This window comes from Drosophila grimshawi, unplaced genomic scaffold, assembly GCF_018153295.1.
Source record: "Drosophila grimshawi isolate 15287-2541.00 unplaced genomic scaffold, ASM1815329v1 contig_44, whole genome shotgun sequence".
NCBI lineage: Eukaryota > Metazoa > Arthropoda > Insecta > Diptera > Drosophilidae > Drosophila > Drosophila grimshawi.
In genome coordinates this window covers 14,849,132-14,862,219 of record NW_025063240.1, presented here as the reverse complement: position 1 = coordinate 14,862,219, position 13,088 = coordinate 14,849,132, and the positions used below count along the sequence as shown (strand labels likewise).

General features: G+C 44.8%; 6 protein-coding genes across 6 annotated transcripts; 4 read left to right on the top strand and 2 right to left on the bottom strand.

Moving 5' to 3' along the window:
• Positions 1 to 341: 341 nt before the first annotated feature.
• On the top strand, positions 342 to 3,696 carry LOC6556712 (zinc finger protein 595-like). The gene is given in 3 exon segments (XM_001984135.2): positions 342 to 1,420; positions 1,422 to 2,769; positions 3,224 to 3,696. Coding segments are annotated over 2 exon segments (2,388 nt in total). The 5' UTR covers positions 342 to 371; the 3' UTR covers positions 2,761 to 2,769; positions 3,224 to 3,696.
• Positions 3,697 to 4,579: 883 nt separating this feature from the next.
• Positions 4,580 to 7,655, top strand: LOC6556995 (zinc finger protein 540). The gene has a single exon (XM_001984137.3). It carries the CDS (start codon positions 4,620 to 4,622, stop codon positions 7,236 to 7,238), a length of 2,619 nt encoding a protein of 872 aa, XP_001984173.1. The 5' UTR covers positions 4,580 to 4,619; the 3' UTR covers positions 7,239 to 7,655.
• Positions 7,656 to 8,082: 427 nt separating this feature from the next.
• Positions 8,083 to 9,769, top strand: LOC6556994 (folliculin). The gene is made up of 3 exons (XM_001984138.2): positions 8,083 to 9,314; positions 9,372 to 9,483; positions 9,551 to 9,769. The coding sequence occupies exons 1-3, from the start codon at positions 8,117 to 8,119 to the stop codon at positions 9,669 to 9,671; spliced, it is 1,431 nt and encodes a 476-aa protein (XP_001984174.1). The 5' UTR covers positions 8,083 to 8,116; the 3' UTR covers positions 9,672 to 9,769.
• Positions 9,724 to 10,661, bottom strand: LOC6556979 (60S ribosomal protein L18). Its single transcript, XM_032736452.2, has 3 exons — positions 10,624 to 10,661; positions 10,393 to 10,479; positions 9,724 to 10,324 (listed from the first exon to the last, which is right to left on the bottom strand). Exons 1-3 carry the CDS (start codon positions 10,624 to 10,626, stop codon positions 9,848 to 9,850), a joined length of 567 nt encoding a protein of 188 aa, XP_032592343.1. The 5' UTR covers positions 10,627 to 10,661; the 3' UTR covers positions 9,724 to 9,847.
• Positions 10,662 to 10,915: 254 nt separating this feature from the next.
• LOC6556948 (39S ribosomal protein L50, mitochondrial) lies at positions 10,916 to 11,695 on the top strand. Its single transcript, XM_001984140.3, has 3 exons — positions 10,916 to 10,998; positions 11,064 to 11,155; positions 11,213 to 11,695. Exons 1-3 carry the CDS (start codon positions 10,951 to 10,953, stop codon positions 11,652 to 11,654), a joined length of 582 nt encoding a protein of 193 aa, XP_001984176.1. The 5' UTR covers positions 10,916 to 10,950; the 3' UTR covers positions 11,655 to 11,695.
• Positions 11,602 to 12,965, bottom strand: LOC6556840. The gene is made up of 2 exons (XM_001984141.2): positions 12,450 to 12,965; positions 11,602 to 12,389 (listed from the first exon to the last, which is right to left on the bottom strand). The coding sequence occupies exons 1-2, from the start codon at positions 12,887 to 12,889 to the stop codon at positions 11,702 to 11,704; spliced, it is 1,128 nt and encodes a 375-aa protein (XP_001984177.1). The 5' UTR covers positions 12,890 to 12,965; the 3' UTR covers positions 11,602 to 11,701.
• Between the last annotated feature and the right edge of the window lie 123 nt (positions 12,966 to 13,088).

Below are 13,088 nucleotides of genomic sequence, written 5' to 3'. Positions count from 1 at the left end.
TGAGAGACTATAATTTTGTGCATTAATTAAACTCTTTTTTATTATCATAAAGTTTTGTACATTTATTCTTGCTACGAATACAATATAAAAACAAAAATAATAATATAGACGATTAATAAAATTGTTCACTTCTGAAATGAGAGTTGAATTCGATATAAATGTTCGAATATTTTAGTTATTAAACGAGTTAATAACTATCGGAATAATTTTTAAATCGCGAAAGTAACTAGTATTCGCGATTACCCGATAAGTAACCGATAGACAAAGTACTCGTTACTTTTATGGACGCGTATACATAGTTTTTCTCGTCGGGCTGCGCTTGAGATTTTTATAAACTCACAAATTTACCTGAATATTAAAAAGGAAACAAAATGAATGAGGGGAGTGAATACTCCATTCACTCAATATGCCGAATCTGCTTAAATCACCTTCGAAATGATCCGGCGTACGACCTGTTTCTCGTTCCGGGTCTGGCCAAAAAACTGTGTGTGTGTACTTCACTCTCAGTGGAACAGCACGATGGCTTCCCGAAAAACCTTTGCACCAATTGCTACACCAAGCTGAACGACCTGCACGGATTCCAGAAACTGTGCGTGGACTCTGTACAAAAGTTTCAGGAAATGGTCGCTAGCAATTATTTTACACCTGTTATTGCCGATATTAATCAAATTGACAATGTCGACATACTGCACGTTCCAGCGCACGATGGGGATATGGAAGAGGATCGCATCAACTTTGATCCGCTGCTAAATACGAAAATTGAGATAATTGAAAATGAAGAAGAGGTTTTCAAAATGCTGGAAGATGTGGACAAAGAAGCGGAGGAGGTAGAAAAAGAGAAGGAGTCATCTAGTGATACTGAACACGATAATGATGATGATGTTGACTTTGAAGCGAATAGCAGTGAATCTGACGACGCCATGCCCCTGTCGCGTTTACGAAGCACTACCAGAGCGTCAAAGACAAAGGCTAAGAAGAGCACTGCGGATGATTTTGACGATGAATCTTCCAGCTCTGATTCGGATGACGATGACAATGATGATGATGATGACGACGATAAACCCAGAACGAAACCAAAACGCAAACGCATTCCGGCTGCTGAGAGACACTTGCATCGCCTCATCGATTGTCACATTTGCCACCAAAAATTCAAGAAGGCAATTCGCTACGAGGAGCACATGAAGCATCACAACGATCTATTGCCATTCCAGTGCACTGTGGAAACCTGCAGGAAGGGTTTCACTACGGCTGGTGGTCTGCGCCTTCATATGGACCACGCCCATTCAGAATTCTCTGAAGTGCACGCCTGCACGTTTGAGGGATGTGACAAGACCTTCCCTCGATCTGTCTTACTCACGTTCCATATGAAAAAGGTGCACAAAGTGGCAAAGGCTGACACCCGTAATCATCCGTGCACGGAACGAAAAAGTCTTCCGTTGTCCAACGGCGCTTAAGAAACACATGTATAAGCACACTGGCGAGGAGCTGCCTTTTGCATGCGAGATCTGTGGCAAACGGTTCCACATCCATAGTGTGCTTAGAGACCATCTCTTGCGCCATGCCGGTGTAAAGAATCATGTGTGCCCCTATTGCGGCGTCGGTAAAACCACTCGCCAGGAGTGGAACAAACACATATTGACCCACACCAAGGAAAAACAGTTCCAGTGTCGCCAGTGCGATCATGCTTCCCACAACAAACAGGCTTTGTCCAATCACGTCAAGGTGGTTCATATGAAGATCAAGAACTTTGCGTGTCAGTATTGTGGCAAGACCTTTGGCAAATCGCATGCATGCAAGATCCATGAGAGACTTCACACGGGCGAAAACTGCTGCGAGTGCAAGATCTGTGGCAAGATCTTCCTTTTCGAGAAAAGATTAACCAAGCATTTGCAGATCCATGAGAAACGTGAAACAGCTCCGCCTTCAACCGTTGTTAAGCCGCAAGAGGAGGGAGACGCTCAAAACACGCAGAATGTGAACCAGGACTTGACTGAGCCAGTGGATGTTAAGCCCGTGCCAATAATTCCTCCTAAACCGAAAAATTCGCATCGAGTTGAGCGTGTTGATATATCGCAGCTAGCAGGCACTTCTGTCAATCCAATATCATCAGTATCGGTGCCATCCTGGGCGCCACAAGTGAACTTCACAAAGAAGGAAGGCCAGCACATTTGTCCAGGATGTGGTCGTGGCTTCAACCACATCGGCAATATGAAACTTCACTACAAGATAATACACGAAAAGGTGAAGGACTTTGCCTGTCGCTATTGTCCAAAGCGCTTTGCCAAAGCGCAGTACCTTCGCAATCATGAATATATCCATACGGGCGAGAAGCCGTTCGAATGTAAGATTTGTGGCAAGCATTTCCGTCAAGAGCAGGTATTGAAGACGCATTTGAAGGTGCATGATAAGCCGCCGAAGCCTCCCAAAGCCAAAAAGCCCCCAAAGCCATCTGTTAGCAAAGCAAAGGGATTGAAGGTTGAGCTAAACAAAAAACAACCAAAGATTTTTGATGAGTTCCAGGATCCCGCTGCGGAACGTGCCGCCGCAACTGCTGCATTGCTGGCACAACAGATGGAGGAGAATGAAGCGAAGCGCAAGGCAGAGGAGGAGACGCGCAAGATTCAAGAGGCTGCATGCGAGCAGCTCAACAGACTTCAAAAGCAGGTGCAGAGTGAGAAGGGCTCCTATGACAGCTACTATGGACAAAAAGCGGAGGCTGATGGTACTAACCTGGATGCTCTCAAATTAGATCATGTGTAAATCGAAACGGTGAGAATTAGAGTTTACACTCGGTAAAAAAGAATCAGCCTAAAATTTAGAAAACCGCCCTGAAAACTAGAAAGATGTTCTGGTTTTTAGAAATAATTTTTAAATATACGAAAGAAAATTTCTTAAAATTAGAAAGGCTCCTTTTATTTTTTAGAAATGTTTTCTATTGTTAAGAAATGAATTTCTAAAAAGTAGAAATGAATGATGAGTTAAGCTAATCTAAGAATTCTGTGGACACATATATGTTTGAAAACGTTTTTTTAAAACTTTTAGATAAATCGTCCCTGGAATTTAGAAAGGAACTCCCTTGAGTTTTAGAAATAGAAAACCTTGTGTTTTTGACAAATGCTTTCTGAATAATAAGAAAGTATGGCGATTTTCTAAAATTCAAGGCTATTTTTTTCTGAGTGTAGTAAGTTTGAGCAATTTTATATGTTAGTTATACATTTTACAGCTGTCCCAGTCGTTTTAAGATATCTAATGAACTATGCGAATCCCTCGAATGGCCTCACATGTATAACTTAATCCGCCTAATCATTTTACTTATGTATTAAACAATTAATTAAGAAGTGCGTGTTGTATTACATACTTACCCTTAAATTCACTAAATACTTTAACATTTAGTAGCTTAACGGATATAAATAATTGTTAAATATATATTCTGAGGAGGAATCTATTGCTTGTCTTCGCTCCAACCCCAAAGCCGAATGATTAAATGGGAATCTACTGATGAACTGAAGAATTGAGTCTTCCTATGGATACCCTGATTACCATCCCGAACCCGAACTGTGGAAATCTCTAGAATCTGCATTAAAACCACGTAAACCATACTTTCAAAACTTTCAAGTTATCAAGTTAAGCACCATTAAAATGACAACATGGTTATTATGATTATTGCTTAAGGAAATATACATACTCGTATATAAATATGAAAATATGTTTTTATTCTGGATACCAAAAGTTAAAATTCCTTTAAAAAAAAGTGCTAGGTACGGATAAAATATTCCCATTGCCATAACTTTGTCGAAATTGATCAGATTTTCAAAAGCCAGCACTTTCTGATAATCGTTTGACCTATAATTAATACATAATATAGTTAAAGTTGGGAAAAATTTATGTTGAAATTATGCCCTCAAAATATTTAAATTGCCATATGTCAAAGGTTAACCGATTTGAAGACTTGAGAATTTCACAGTGCTCTGAAAATGTACAGATTAAACTCACAACATACGAGTATTATTATGTTACTATAATTATAATATATACATTAAATACATATTTTTTGAGGTGAGTGGCATACATAAGTAAAAATATCGATATATTCCGATAAAAACAATTATGGACTATGAAACTCGCGTATTGCTCTGATGCACATAGTATTTGTATATCGCATAGTTTTATATAATTTACTTTAGACCACATAATATAAGTGAGAGCATTTATCTAATCCATGTACGCATCTGGTTAACTCTGATTCACAAAGATGTTGGTTAACTGCCATTATATCGCTATAATATCGTATTTGTTAGAGACAAGAGTTGGAACCTCTTAACAGCTGTTAATTTAAAGTTGGATTAAATTTGTTCTTATTTGCCGTATTTTACCAAAACTTTACGTCACCTACAACCAAATTGTAACTGAAATCGTTTTTTTCACCAACTTCTACGAAGTTACTCAATTAGAAATTAATTTCAAAACACAAACGGAAATAATTATTGTACTCTGCTAATAACATGCTGATAAGATGTTAAGTTAACAGACAACAACAGCAACGACATCTACAAATTATTTTTTTCTGACGCGTTATTTTTTTCCAGCGCAGTTAAAAATTAAGAAGAACCACAGCGAAAATGAATGAGAGGAGTGGATACTCCATACACACAATATGTCGCATCTGCTTGAACCACTTGCAAAACGATCCGGCCTACGACCTGTTCCTGGTACCTGGTCTGGCCAAGAAATTGTGTGTGTGCACTTCACTCTCCGTGGAGCAGCACGATGGCTTCCCAATGCATCTGTGCACCAATTGCTACACTCGGCTGAGCGACTTACACGACTTCCAGAAGCTGTGCGTGGACTCTGTGCAGAGGTTCCAGGAAATGGTCGCCAACAATTTCGACATAGCAACAACAGCTGCACAGACTAACCAACAAATCGACAACTTTGACATGCTGCATGTGGGGACGACACAGGATGCTGACTTGAATGTCGAGGAGGAGGATCGTATTAACTATGATCCGCTCCTCAATCACAAAATGGAGATTATCGAAAACGAGGAGGATGTATTTAAAATGCTGGAGCATGTCGACAAAGAGGCCGAGGAGGCGGAGAACGAAGTCAAACAGGACGTGGAAGACCAGTCAGCCATTATCCAAATGTTCGGCGACGATTCCTCAATCGAGAGCAGTAACGACAACGATGACACGGTCTTTGAGCCCAACAGCAGTGATGGCGACGACGATATGCCTCTGGCGCAGCGTCTACGCGGCAATCCAAAAACAGCAGGTAGCAGTAGATCGAGTGGCAGGAAAGTGTCAGCGAATGCTGAACTTGAGGAGGAGTTTAGTTCAGCATCGGGCGAAGATGGGCCCAAGTCAAGGATAAAACGCAAGCGTATTCCGGCTGCTGAGCGGCACTTGCATCGCATCATCGACTGCCACATCTGCCATCAGAAGTTCAAGAAGGCAATTCGTTACGAGGAGCACATGAAGCACCACAACGATCTGTTGCCCTTCCAGTGCAAAGTGGAGTCCTGTCGCAAAGGCTTCACAACGGCCGGTGGACTCCGATTGCATGTGGATCACGCGCATACGGAACTGTCCGAGGTGCATTCGTGCAGTGTGGACGGATGCGGCAAGACATTTCCTCGCATTCGCCTGCTCACTTTCCACATGAAGAAGGTGCACAACATCTCCAAGGCGGCGGCGCCGCCAAGGGACTATCCGTGCACGGAGTGCGAGAAGGTGTTCCGCTGTCCCATGGCGCTGAAGAAGCACATGTACAAGCACGATGGCAAGGAGCTACCATTCCCGTGCAACATATGCGGCAAACGATTCGTGATCAACAGTGCTCTCAAGGATCATCTGATGCGGCATGCGGGCATCAAGAACTATGTGTGCCCGTATTGTGGTGTGGGCAAAACGACGCGGCAGGAGTGGAACACACACATCCTGACGCACACCCAGGAGAAGAAGTTCAAGTGCCACATATGCGAGCATGCCTCGCACAACAAACAGAGTCTGGCCAATCACATCAAGATTGTGCACGAGAAGATCAAGAACTATGCGTGCCAATACTGTGGCAAGACCTTTGGCAAATCACACGCTTGCAAGATCCATGAAATGACGCACACAGGAGAGAAGCGGTGCGAGTGCAAGGTCTGTGGCAAGAAATTCCTCTATCCAAAGAGCCTCACGAAGCATTTAAAGACGCATGAGAAGCGTGTCTTGCGCGCCATTGAAACGTATCGTCAGCGCCAGGTGGAGCTTGGCGAGGGGGCGACGGCCAGTGGTGAGCCAGTGGCAGACTTTGTGGCAGAAACTGCGGTCGTTGGCGCACCCACGGTCTCTGTGGCTGATGGTGTTGACGTCATCATATCCCAAAATGCAGCCGATGAGCTGCTGAAAGTGTGCGCCGAGTCGGTGGCAACCATACCCAGAGATCCGCGTCGTGTGCAGCGTGTGGACATCGCTCAGCTGGCTGGCACCTCTGTCAATCCGATACCATCAGTGTCTGTGCCCTCGTGGTCTCCGCAGGAGAACTTCACGAAGAAGGAGGGCAAGCACATCTGTCCCGGCTGCGGGCAGGGCTTTAATAACATTGGCAACATGAAGCGCCACTACAAGATCATCCACGAGAAAGTCAAGGATTTCGCGTGCCGTTTCTGTCCCAAGCGATTTGCAAAGGCGCAAACGCTGCGCCATCACGAATGGATACACACGGGCGAGAAGCCTTTCGAGTGTAAGACATGTGGCACTCATTTCCGCCAGGAGACGGCGCTGAAGCGTCATCAGCGAACGCACGAGAATCGCCCACCCGTCATATCGTCCAAGTTCTATGCGGCACGCGAGGAACTCGAGGAACAGGAGCGCACAAAACGCGAAGCGAGACGCAAGGCCGAGGCGAAACGCAAGGAAATTGCGGAGGCAGCCAAGGAGCAGCTCTCATCGCTGCACAAGATCGAGGCAACGGACAAGAACCTGCACTCGTACGATGAGTACCAGGAAGCTGCCGCTGAGCGTGCAGCGGCCTCAGCTGAATTGCAGGCTCAGCAGTTCGAGGAGAACGAGGTGAAGCGCCGGGCGGACACGGAACGGCGCAAAATCCAGGAGGCCGCCTACGAGCAGCTGCAGAAGCTGCAACAGCAGCAGGAGATCGAGAAGGCGCAAAGCTCCTACGATGGCTACTATGCCCAAAAGGCAAACGCCGAGGGAGCCAACCTCGACGACCTCAAGATCGATCATGTGTGAGGGGAAGCAGAATCATATGGATCAATTGCTTGATACGATTTTGAAAATCGAATCAAAAATTTTAGTTTTACATTGGGCAAGAAATGATTAAAGTATGTAACGTTTTCAAAAAGCAATATATTAGAATTCCTAGTCTTAAGCAGACTTCGATTGAAGTATATTATAATTTTCTAATATAGATATTGAGTATGTACGTTATTCAAAGTAGCTTCTAGTTTTATGGCCTATTCTTATTGATTTCTTTTAAGTTTTGCCTATAAATCTTTAAGGCTAGCCAGTGAATTACGTTCTATGTCTCAGATAATTTTGACTGTATATTAAGGCCGATTTGATAAGCTTCATTATATTCTGCTCGATTGTGCCATTTACAAATTTAACGCTGCACTCTTGTAAGTCTTAATGTGATAAAGATAACAGTAACGAAAATCATTGTTTAAGTTGTATTTCTACACGGATAGTTTAGTTCCTTGGAGCAAATTTTAAAACTCATCTATAAATTCCGTTGGATTGTTTACTTTTTATCTATGATATGAAATGCAAGCGAAAAATATTTGCGATATGTGAATAAAAAGAAAGTTAGAAATATATGTGTGCATATAAATAAAAGCTACACTTTTGCAGATTAATTTGATATTAGAAAATATGTTTATATAGGTAGTTAATGTTTGCTTAATTCGTAATAAATCAAAATGTTATTTTGTATGGTATTTTTTCCCTTTGTCATTTTTGCGATAGCCACTTACGGTCACACTGTAAACAATAATAAATAAATAATAAGCGTGTGCCTGTGAAAACTAAGAGAAAACAAAAAACTGATTTGTCCCTACACACGCAAACACACATTATATATATATATATATATATATATATAGATATAGATGAACGCCGTAATTGCGCTATGCCACTTCTGCGAAGCGCATGGTCCTTGCGCCATCTTCTGCACGCAAACGCTGCGCGACACAAAAGTGGAGGATCTCGTGAATGTGGAGCAGCAGCAGCAGCAGGGCCAGAAAACCTGCTCCGCCTGCAATTATACGCTGGGGCGCAATAACAGCAGTGCCATTTACAGCAAAGACACGGAAAGTGGCGCCACATTTGTTAGCACCAAGGTTGCCGCCTTGCCCGAGGTGGCCAATCTGGTGAAGCAGGCAGCAGTGCGCAGCCTCAGCTGTGAGATAAACACTAATGCCAAGGACGGCGACGGTGGCTTCGTCTTCTTTGGCGACTCCGCTCGCGGTCACATTCTCAGCCACACGTTTCGCGTGAACGATTTGCAGGCACGCGGATACTATCAGCTCTTCTCGATTATTGTGTTAATGAAGGACAAGTATTTTCTGCTTAATACCAAACCCTTTCTGGCCGAGCACTTGAGGAAGGTGTCCGCCGAGCTGCAGGCGGGCGCACAGCGGACCAAGGCAGCCGAGGAGCTCAACTATTCAGCGCGACAGAGGCGTTTGTCTGGCGCACAGTTCCTGATGCCGACGCCACGCTCCCTGCTGGAGCTGACGGGCGAGGAGCATGTATTCGCCCAGCTGCATTCACATTTCGCCTGGATACTGTTGGCGGGATCGCGATTCCTTACGGAGCACGTCACATTCGGCAATCTGCCGTGGCTGCCACCGCAAAGCAGCACTCGCCCACCGGCACAGCGTTTAACCTACAATAGCTCCACGTTGCCCATGATACAGATGTACGAGGAGACGATCGATGATCCCGAACAGGAGGAGTTCTTCTCGCTGCGACACATCAAGACTGTCGTTCGCAAGGAGGACTTTGCCACCGTTTGCTATTGTGCTCTGACCGGCGTCAAGATCATCGTGCGTGGCGCCCCGGAGCGCACGTTCCGTTTCATGGTGTGCCTGAAGAAACTGCTGCCGGAGCCAATGCATAATCTGATGCGCATAGATGCACAACATCAGCACTCAATTAGCTCCGAGTACAAGATCATATCGGTGTCCAACGATATTGCCGTGCCTATTGCGAGCAGCTCCGTCTTCCGCATCGATTTCCTCGACAAGCATGTCAATGGCAACGATATCGTCTCCGTCAAGTGGCCCGGCGAACTGCCCAGAAAAAGTATATTAAATATATTCATTCCATAATTAGAAAAGATATTGATTCTGCCGTGTGCAGTTCCAGATCTCATGGTCAAGCTGCAGAAGGCCGTGCAGGCAGTCGATGAGAAGACCTTCACCGAGCTGGTGCTCAACAAGCAGACCAAGGTGCTAATCGAGGAGTGGAAAAAGTACATCCGAATCCCATATTCAAGCATAGACTGCCCCATTTCATCCATTTCTTTTTGTCGTTCGCAGCAAAGTGATTTGTCTGAATCATGCAAAGTCGGGCAGCGTGCAGGCCAAGCTGAAGAAGGTGCTAGGAGTGCAGCCGCAGGATCAGCCCATTGTCAATTACTGGAGCACACACTTGCACTAGGCAAGGAGTGATGGGGGTTGTATTATATTGTTTATAGAAATGTTTGTTTCACTTCTTGAAATAAAAATTCTTTATTGCCAAAAGGGTCTGCTCCCTTTCAACTATCCTCTCGTTTGACAAATCAATATCTTAACCAAAAAGCGACGTCTACCGTTTCCACAAGATGTTGTTGTCGTTTACTTCTTGTAACCGCAGCTGGAACGACGACCACGAGCACGCTCGAACTTGCGTCCCTTGGATCGGACATAGGGGCGGGTGTGCGAGTGGGGCACACCAGGAGCCTTGCCGAAGTGCTTGCAGGCAGTGCGAGCGGTGCGTCTGCCCTGGAGCAGCAGGGTGCTCTTGCCGGTGGGCGAGCGCAGGGCCAACTGATCGAAGGTAAGAACTTCGCCGCCAGCCTTTAGGATGCGCTCGCGAGCCGTCTGGGTGACATGGAGGGCGCACAGGGAGAGCTTGGGCACGACGAGGAGGCGGGCATCGTCGGTGACAGTGCCAACGACAACAACGGTCGACTCTTGCTGATTGGCCGCCTTGAAGAAGCGAGCGATGCGTTGCAGCGACATTGGTGGCCGATTGGTTTTGCTCATAAACAAACGCTTCAAGACGATGCGATTGAACTTCTTGTTCGTGCGACGTTGCAGGAAACGGTACAACTGCAAAAGTCAATTAAGAATGTTAATCACACTTCTTCTCACATTGATTACACTTGCGTATTATTCACCTTGACGAGCAAGCGCAGGTAAACATCCTGAGATTTGGGTTCGGTTCTGCGAACCTTGCGATCGTACTTGTGGTTTATATCAATACCCTGCAAGTATATTTGAAATATTATTACCAACTGCTCAATTTGTCTGCGTTAGGTCATGTTTTACAAAGAACATTCAATATTTTTCACAAACATTTAAGATGTTTACAAATTTATTTTTTGCTTTTAATATTTCTTGCGTCGTACCATTTCGGCGACCGGAAAAAGAAAGAGGCGAGCAGTGACAGTTAGTGATGGCCAAACTATCGATATATCGTATAAATATGTAATTTTCACTCGATTTTTAAAACATTGTAACTAATTTGACTCAAATGAGCTGTGCACATGTACTTAACATATTGTTCGGAATTTTTGATGTCGTTTTAGTATTTCTTGCAACTGTCGCCGGGTTTAGTTGATTTTACACGATAATCATGGACAATCGATTGGGAAAATAACCGATAGTATAAAGCTTGCATTGCCAGCGACACAGGGCTGCACAAGTCTAGTGGCAACGCTTACAGCAGTAAAATAATGGCAGCGGTGAATTTACGTAAAGGCTTTATTTGTGTGCCTAAAAATGTGAGTAAAACTATAAATGTCAGAATAGGATAACACTTGATATTAAATAATCCTGCCACCTCCAGTTCGTGGCTCACCTTCAGAGATGCTATGCCTCCTCGAAGCAGACAAATATCAACACACTGGCAGCCGTTGGAGATTCGATCGCTGCCAAAGGGTAATTATTAATTATCTTATTTTCAATTAACAACTATAATATGCCATGTCTTTACAGGTTCCTGCGTCCAAATAAGCCATACGCGCCCACTAGCAATGCAGCTGAACGCGTTCGTTCCGTGGCTGCCAAGCTGCACATGACGAGCGACGGAGATCAGCGAAAATTAACCGACTTGGGAGAAAAGTTCAAATTTCTGAGCGCATGCTTTGAGGAACTGCAGCATGGTGTTCCAAATTCGCAGGTGCATGAGTTGGCCACCGTTGCCGATGTCATTGCGTTCTATGAGCAGGCGGTGGACACCACTGTGCCTCTGGATGCACTGAAGCGCATCGATCTGCCCGAGAATCTGCACATACAATATGAATATTTGCGATTCCATCCGGAAACTGATACCAAATTCAATGGCCAAACCGCTTTTCCCAAGAGTTCAACGCTTGTCACCGGTCTCAAGTATCGTCGCAAATATGGGGGACATGAGGTCAAGCAATCCTGGCCCTAGTTATATTTTATTTCTGATTAATAAAGTTAAAGCTAAAGTTATATTTTCTACAAGTATTGCCAGACGGTATCCACTAAATCCGAGTTGTAGAGGCTCGCCAGGGCTTTCAAGACCCGCGCATCGTGCAGCATCTCCATGAGTCGCTTATCTGCCTTGGCTGCCTCGAACGTGGGATACATCAGCTCGCAGCTGAACTCGGTCACCGCTGGCTTATTCATAATATCGAGGATCTTCTTTTGAAGCTCGATTTCTGGATCGGGCGTCTGAAGCATTGCCAACTCATTGAATTCGCCCAGCTCCAGCTTGAGCTGCTGCTCCCGCTGCTTCTCCAGATACTTGATAATGCACTCGTACTGCAATCCAGTCAGTTGACGATTGCTCGCCAGCATTTCGATTAATTGCTGCATGGACTCGGGATGTCTGTTGCCCTGTTTGGCGTGCAGCTGGGATGCGGTGACCGCGTCACGTTGCTTCTTCAGCCGAAAGTCGGTGGCAATCAATGTGATTGCCTCCTCCCGCGGCATATTGCGATGCTCGGCTTGCACGCCATTCAAAATGTGGATTGTGATGCTATTTAGGGCCGCATGCTGTGGCGTAACCAGCACTGCGTAGAGGCAGCCGCGAGCCGAAATGTTGCTCAGCACATGTCCCAGCATGACATCCTCATTCGGATACAGTACATCCACCCGCATGCCAACCTTCCGCAGTCGATCCTCAATATACTCCGCATATTTGCTGTGAATGTAACAAAAGATTAGCTACTAAGATTCCTGGCAAACAAGAGACAATACAGACGTATTCAAACGATTCAGGACGATGATCTCACAATCGTTGATGGGCACAACAGTCGCTGCATCGGCGGCAGACATAACAATGCCTCCTTGGATAGACATTGGAACGACTCCTGGATTATGCATTGCATTCGAATTGAGTTTCTTGGCATTGACTGCCTTTGCCTTGATGCTCGCATTGCGCGCTGTGAGCGCATTCGATTTGAATGTGGATTTATTTAGTGCGGACGCACATTTGTTGGCCACTTCTTCATTTTCGAATTGCACAAAACCAAAATTCTTTTTCACCAACGAGCCCAAAACTTTTCCATACGGATGACAAATACTCTCGAGCTCTTCGCACGTACAAGTCGGCAGATTGCCAACGAAAATGCGATTCTTTACCAAGTTGGGATCCCGGGCAATATTGTAGCCAAGTGCGCTAGGATCGGGAAGAGCGGCCATTTCCTCTCAACAATGTGCAAATTTATTTCCTTCAAAATAAACAATAATGCTGCAGCAATTTATTTGAGGTGATTCTAGATACTGTATACTGGTATCAATACTAGATATCGATGAGGCGATGAATCGATATGCATTTAGCGCGTTATCGATTAGTTCGACCGTTAAAAAACTAAGGAGGATCGCAGGATCGTCAACTACT

Coding starts and splice junctions, on each gene's coding strand:
- LOC6556979 (XM_032736452.2), bottom strand. Junction 10,325..10,392: donor ACCTGCGCTTGCTCGTCAAG/GTGAATAATACG, acceptor TGACTTTTGCAG/TTGTACCGTTTCCTGCAACG.
- LOC6556995 (XM_001984137.3), top strand. CDS start 4,620: ATGAATGAGAGGAGTGGATACTCCATACACACAATATGTCGCATCTGC.
- LOC6556948 (XM_001984140.3), top strand. CDS start 10,951: ATGGCAGCGGTGAATTTACGTAAAGGCTTTATTTGTGTGCCTAAAAAT. Junction 10,999..11,063: donor TTATTTGTGTGCCTAAAAAT/GTGAGTAAAACT, acceptor TGCCACCTCCAG/TTCGTGGCTCACCTTCAGAG. Junction 11,156..11,212: donor GATTCGATCGCTGCCAAAGG/GTAATTATTAAT, acceptor ATGTCTTTACAG/GTTCCTGCGTCCAAATAAGC.
- LOC6556840 (XM_001984141.2), bottom strand. CDS start 12,889: ATGGCCGCTCTTCCCGATCCTAGCGCACTTGGCTACAATATTGCCCGG. Junction 12,390..12,449: donor GTCCTGAATCGTTTGAATAC/GTCTGTATTGTC, acceptor TTACATTCACAG/CAAATATGCGGAGTATATTG.
- LOC6556994 (XM_001984138.2), top strand. CDS start 8,117: ATGAACGCCGTAATTGCGCTATGCCACTTCTGCGAAGCGCATGGTCCT. Junction 9,315..9,371: donor CGGCGAACTGCCCAGAAAAA/GTATATTAAATA, acceptor TGCCGTGTGCAG/TTCCAGATCTCATGGTCAAG. Junction 9,484..9,550: donor CTAATCGAGGAGTGGAAAAA/GTACATCCGAAT, acceptor TGTCGTTCGCAG/CAAAGTGATTTGTCTGAATC.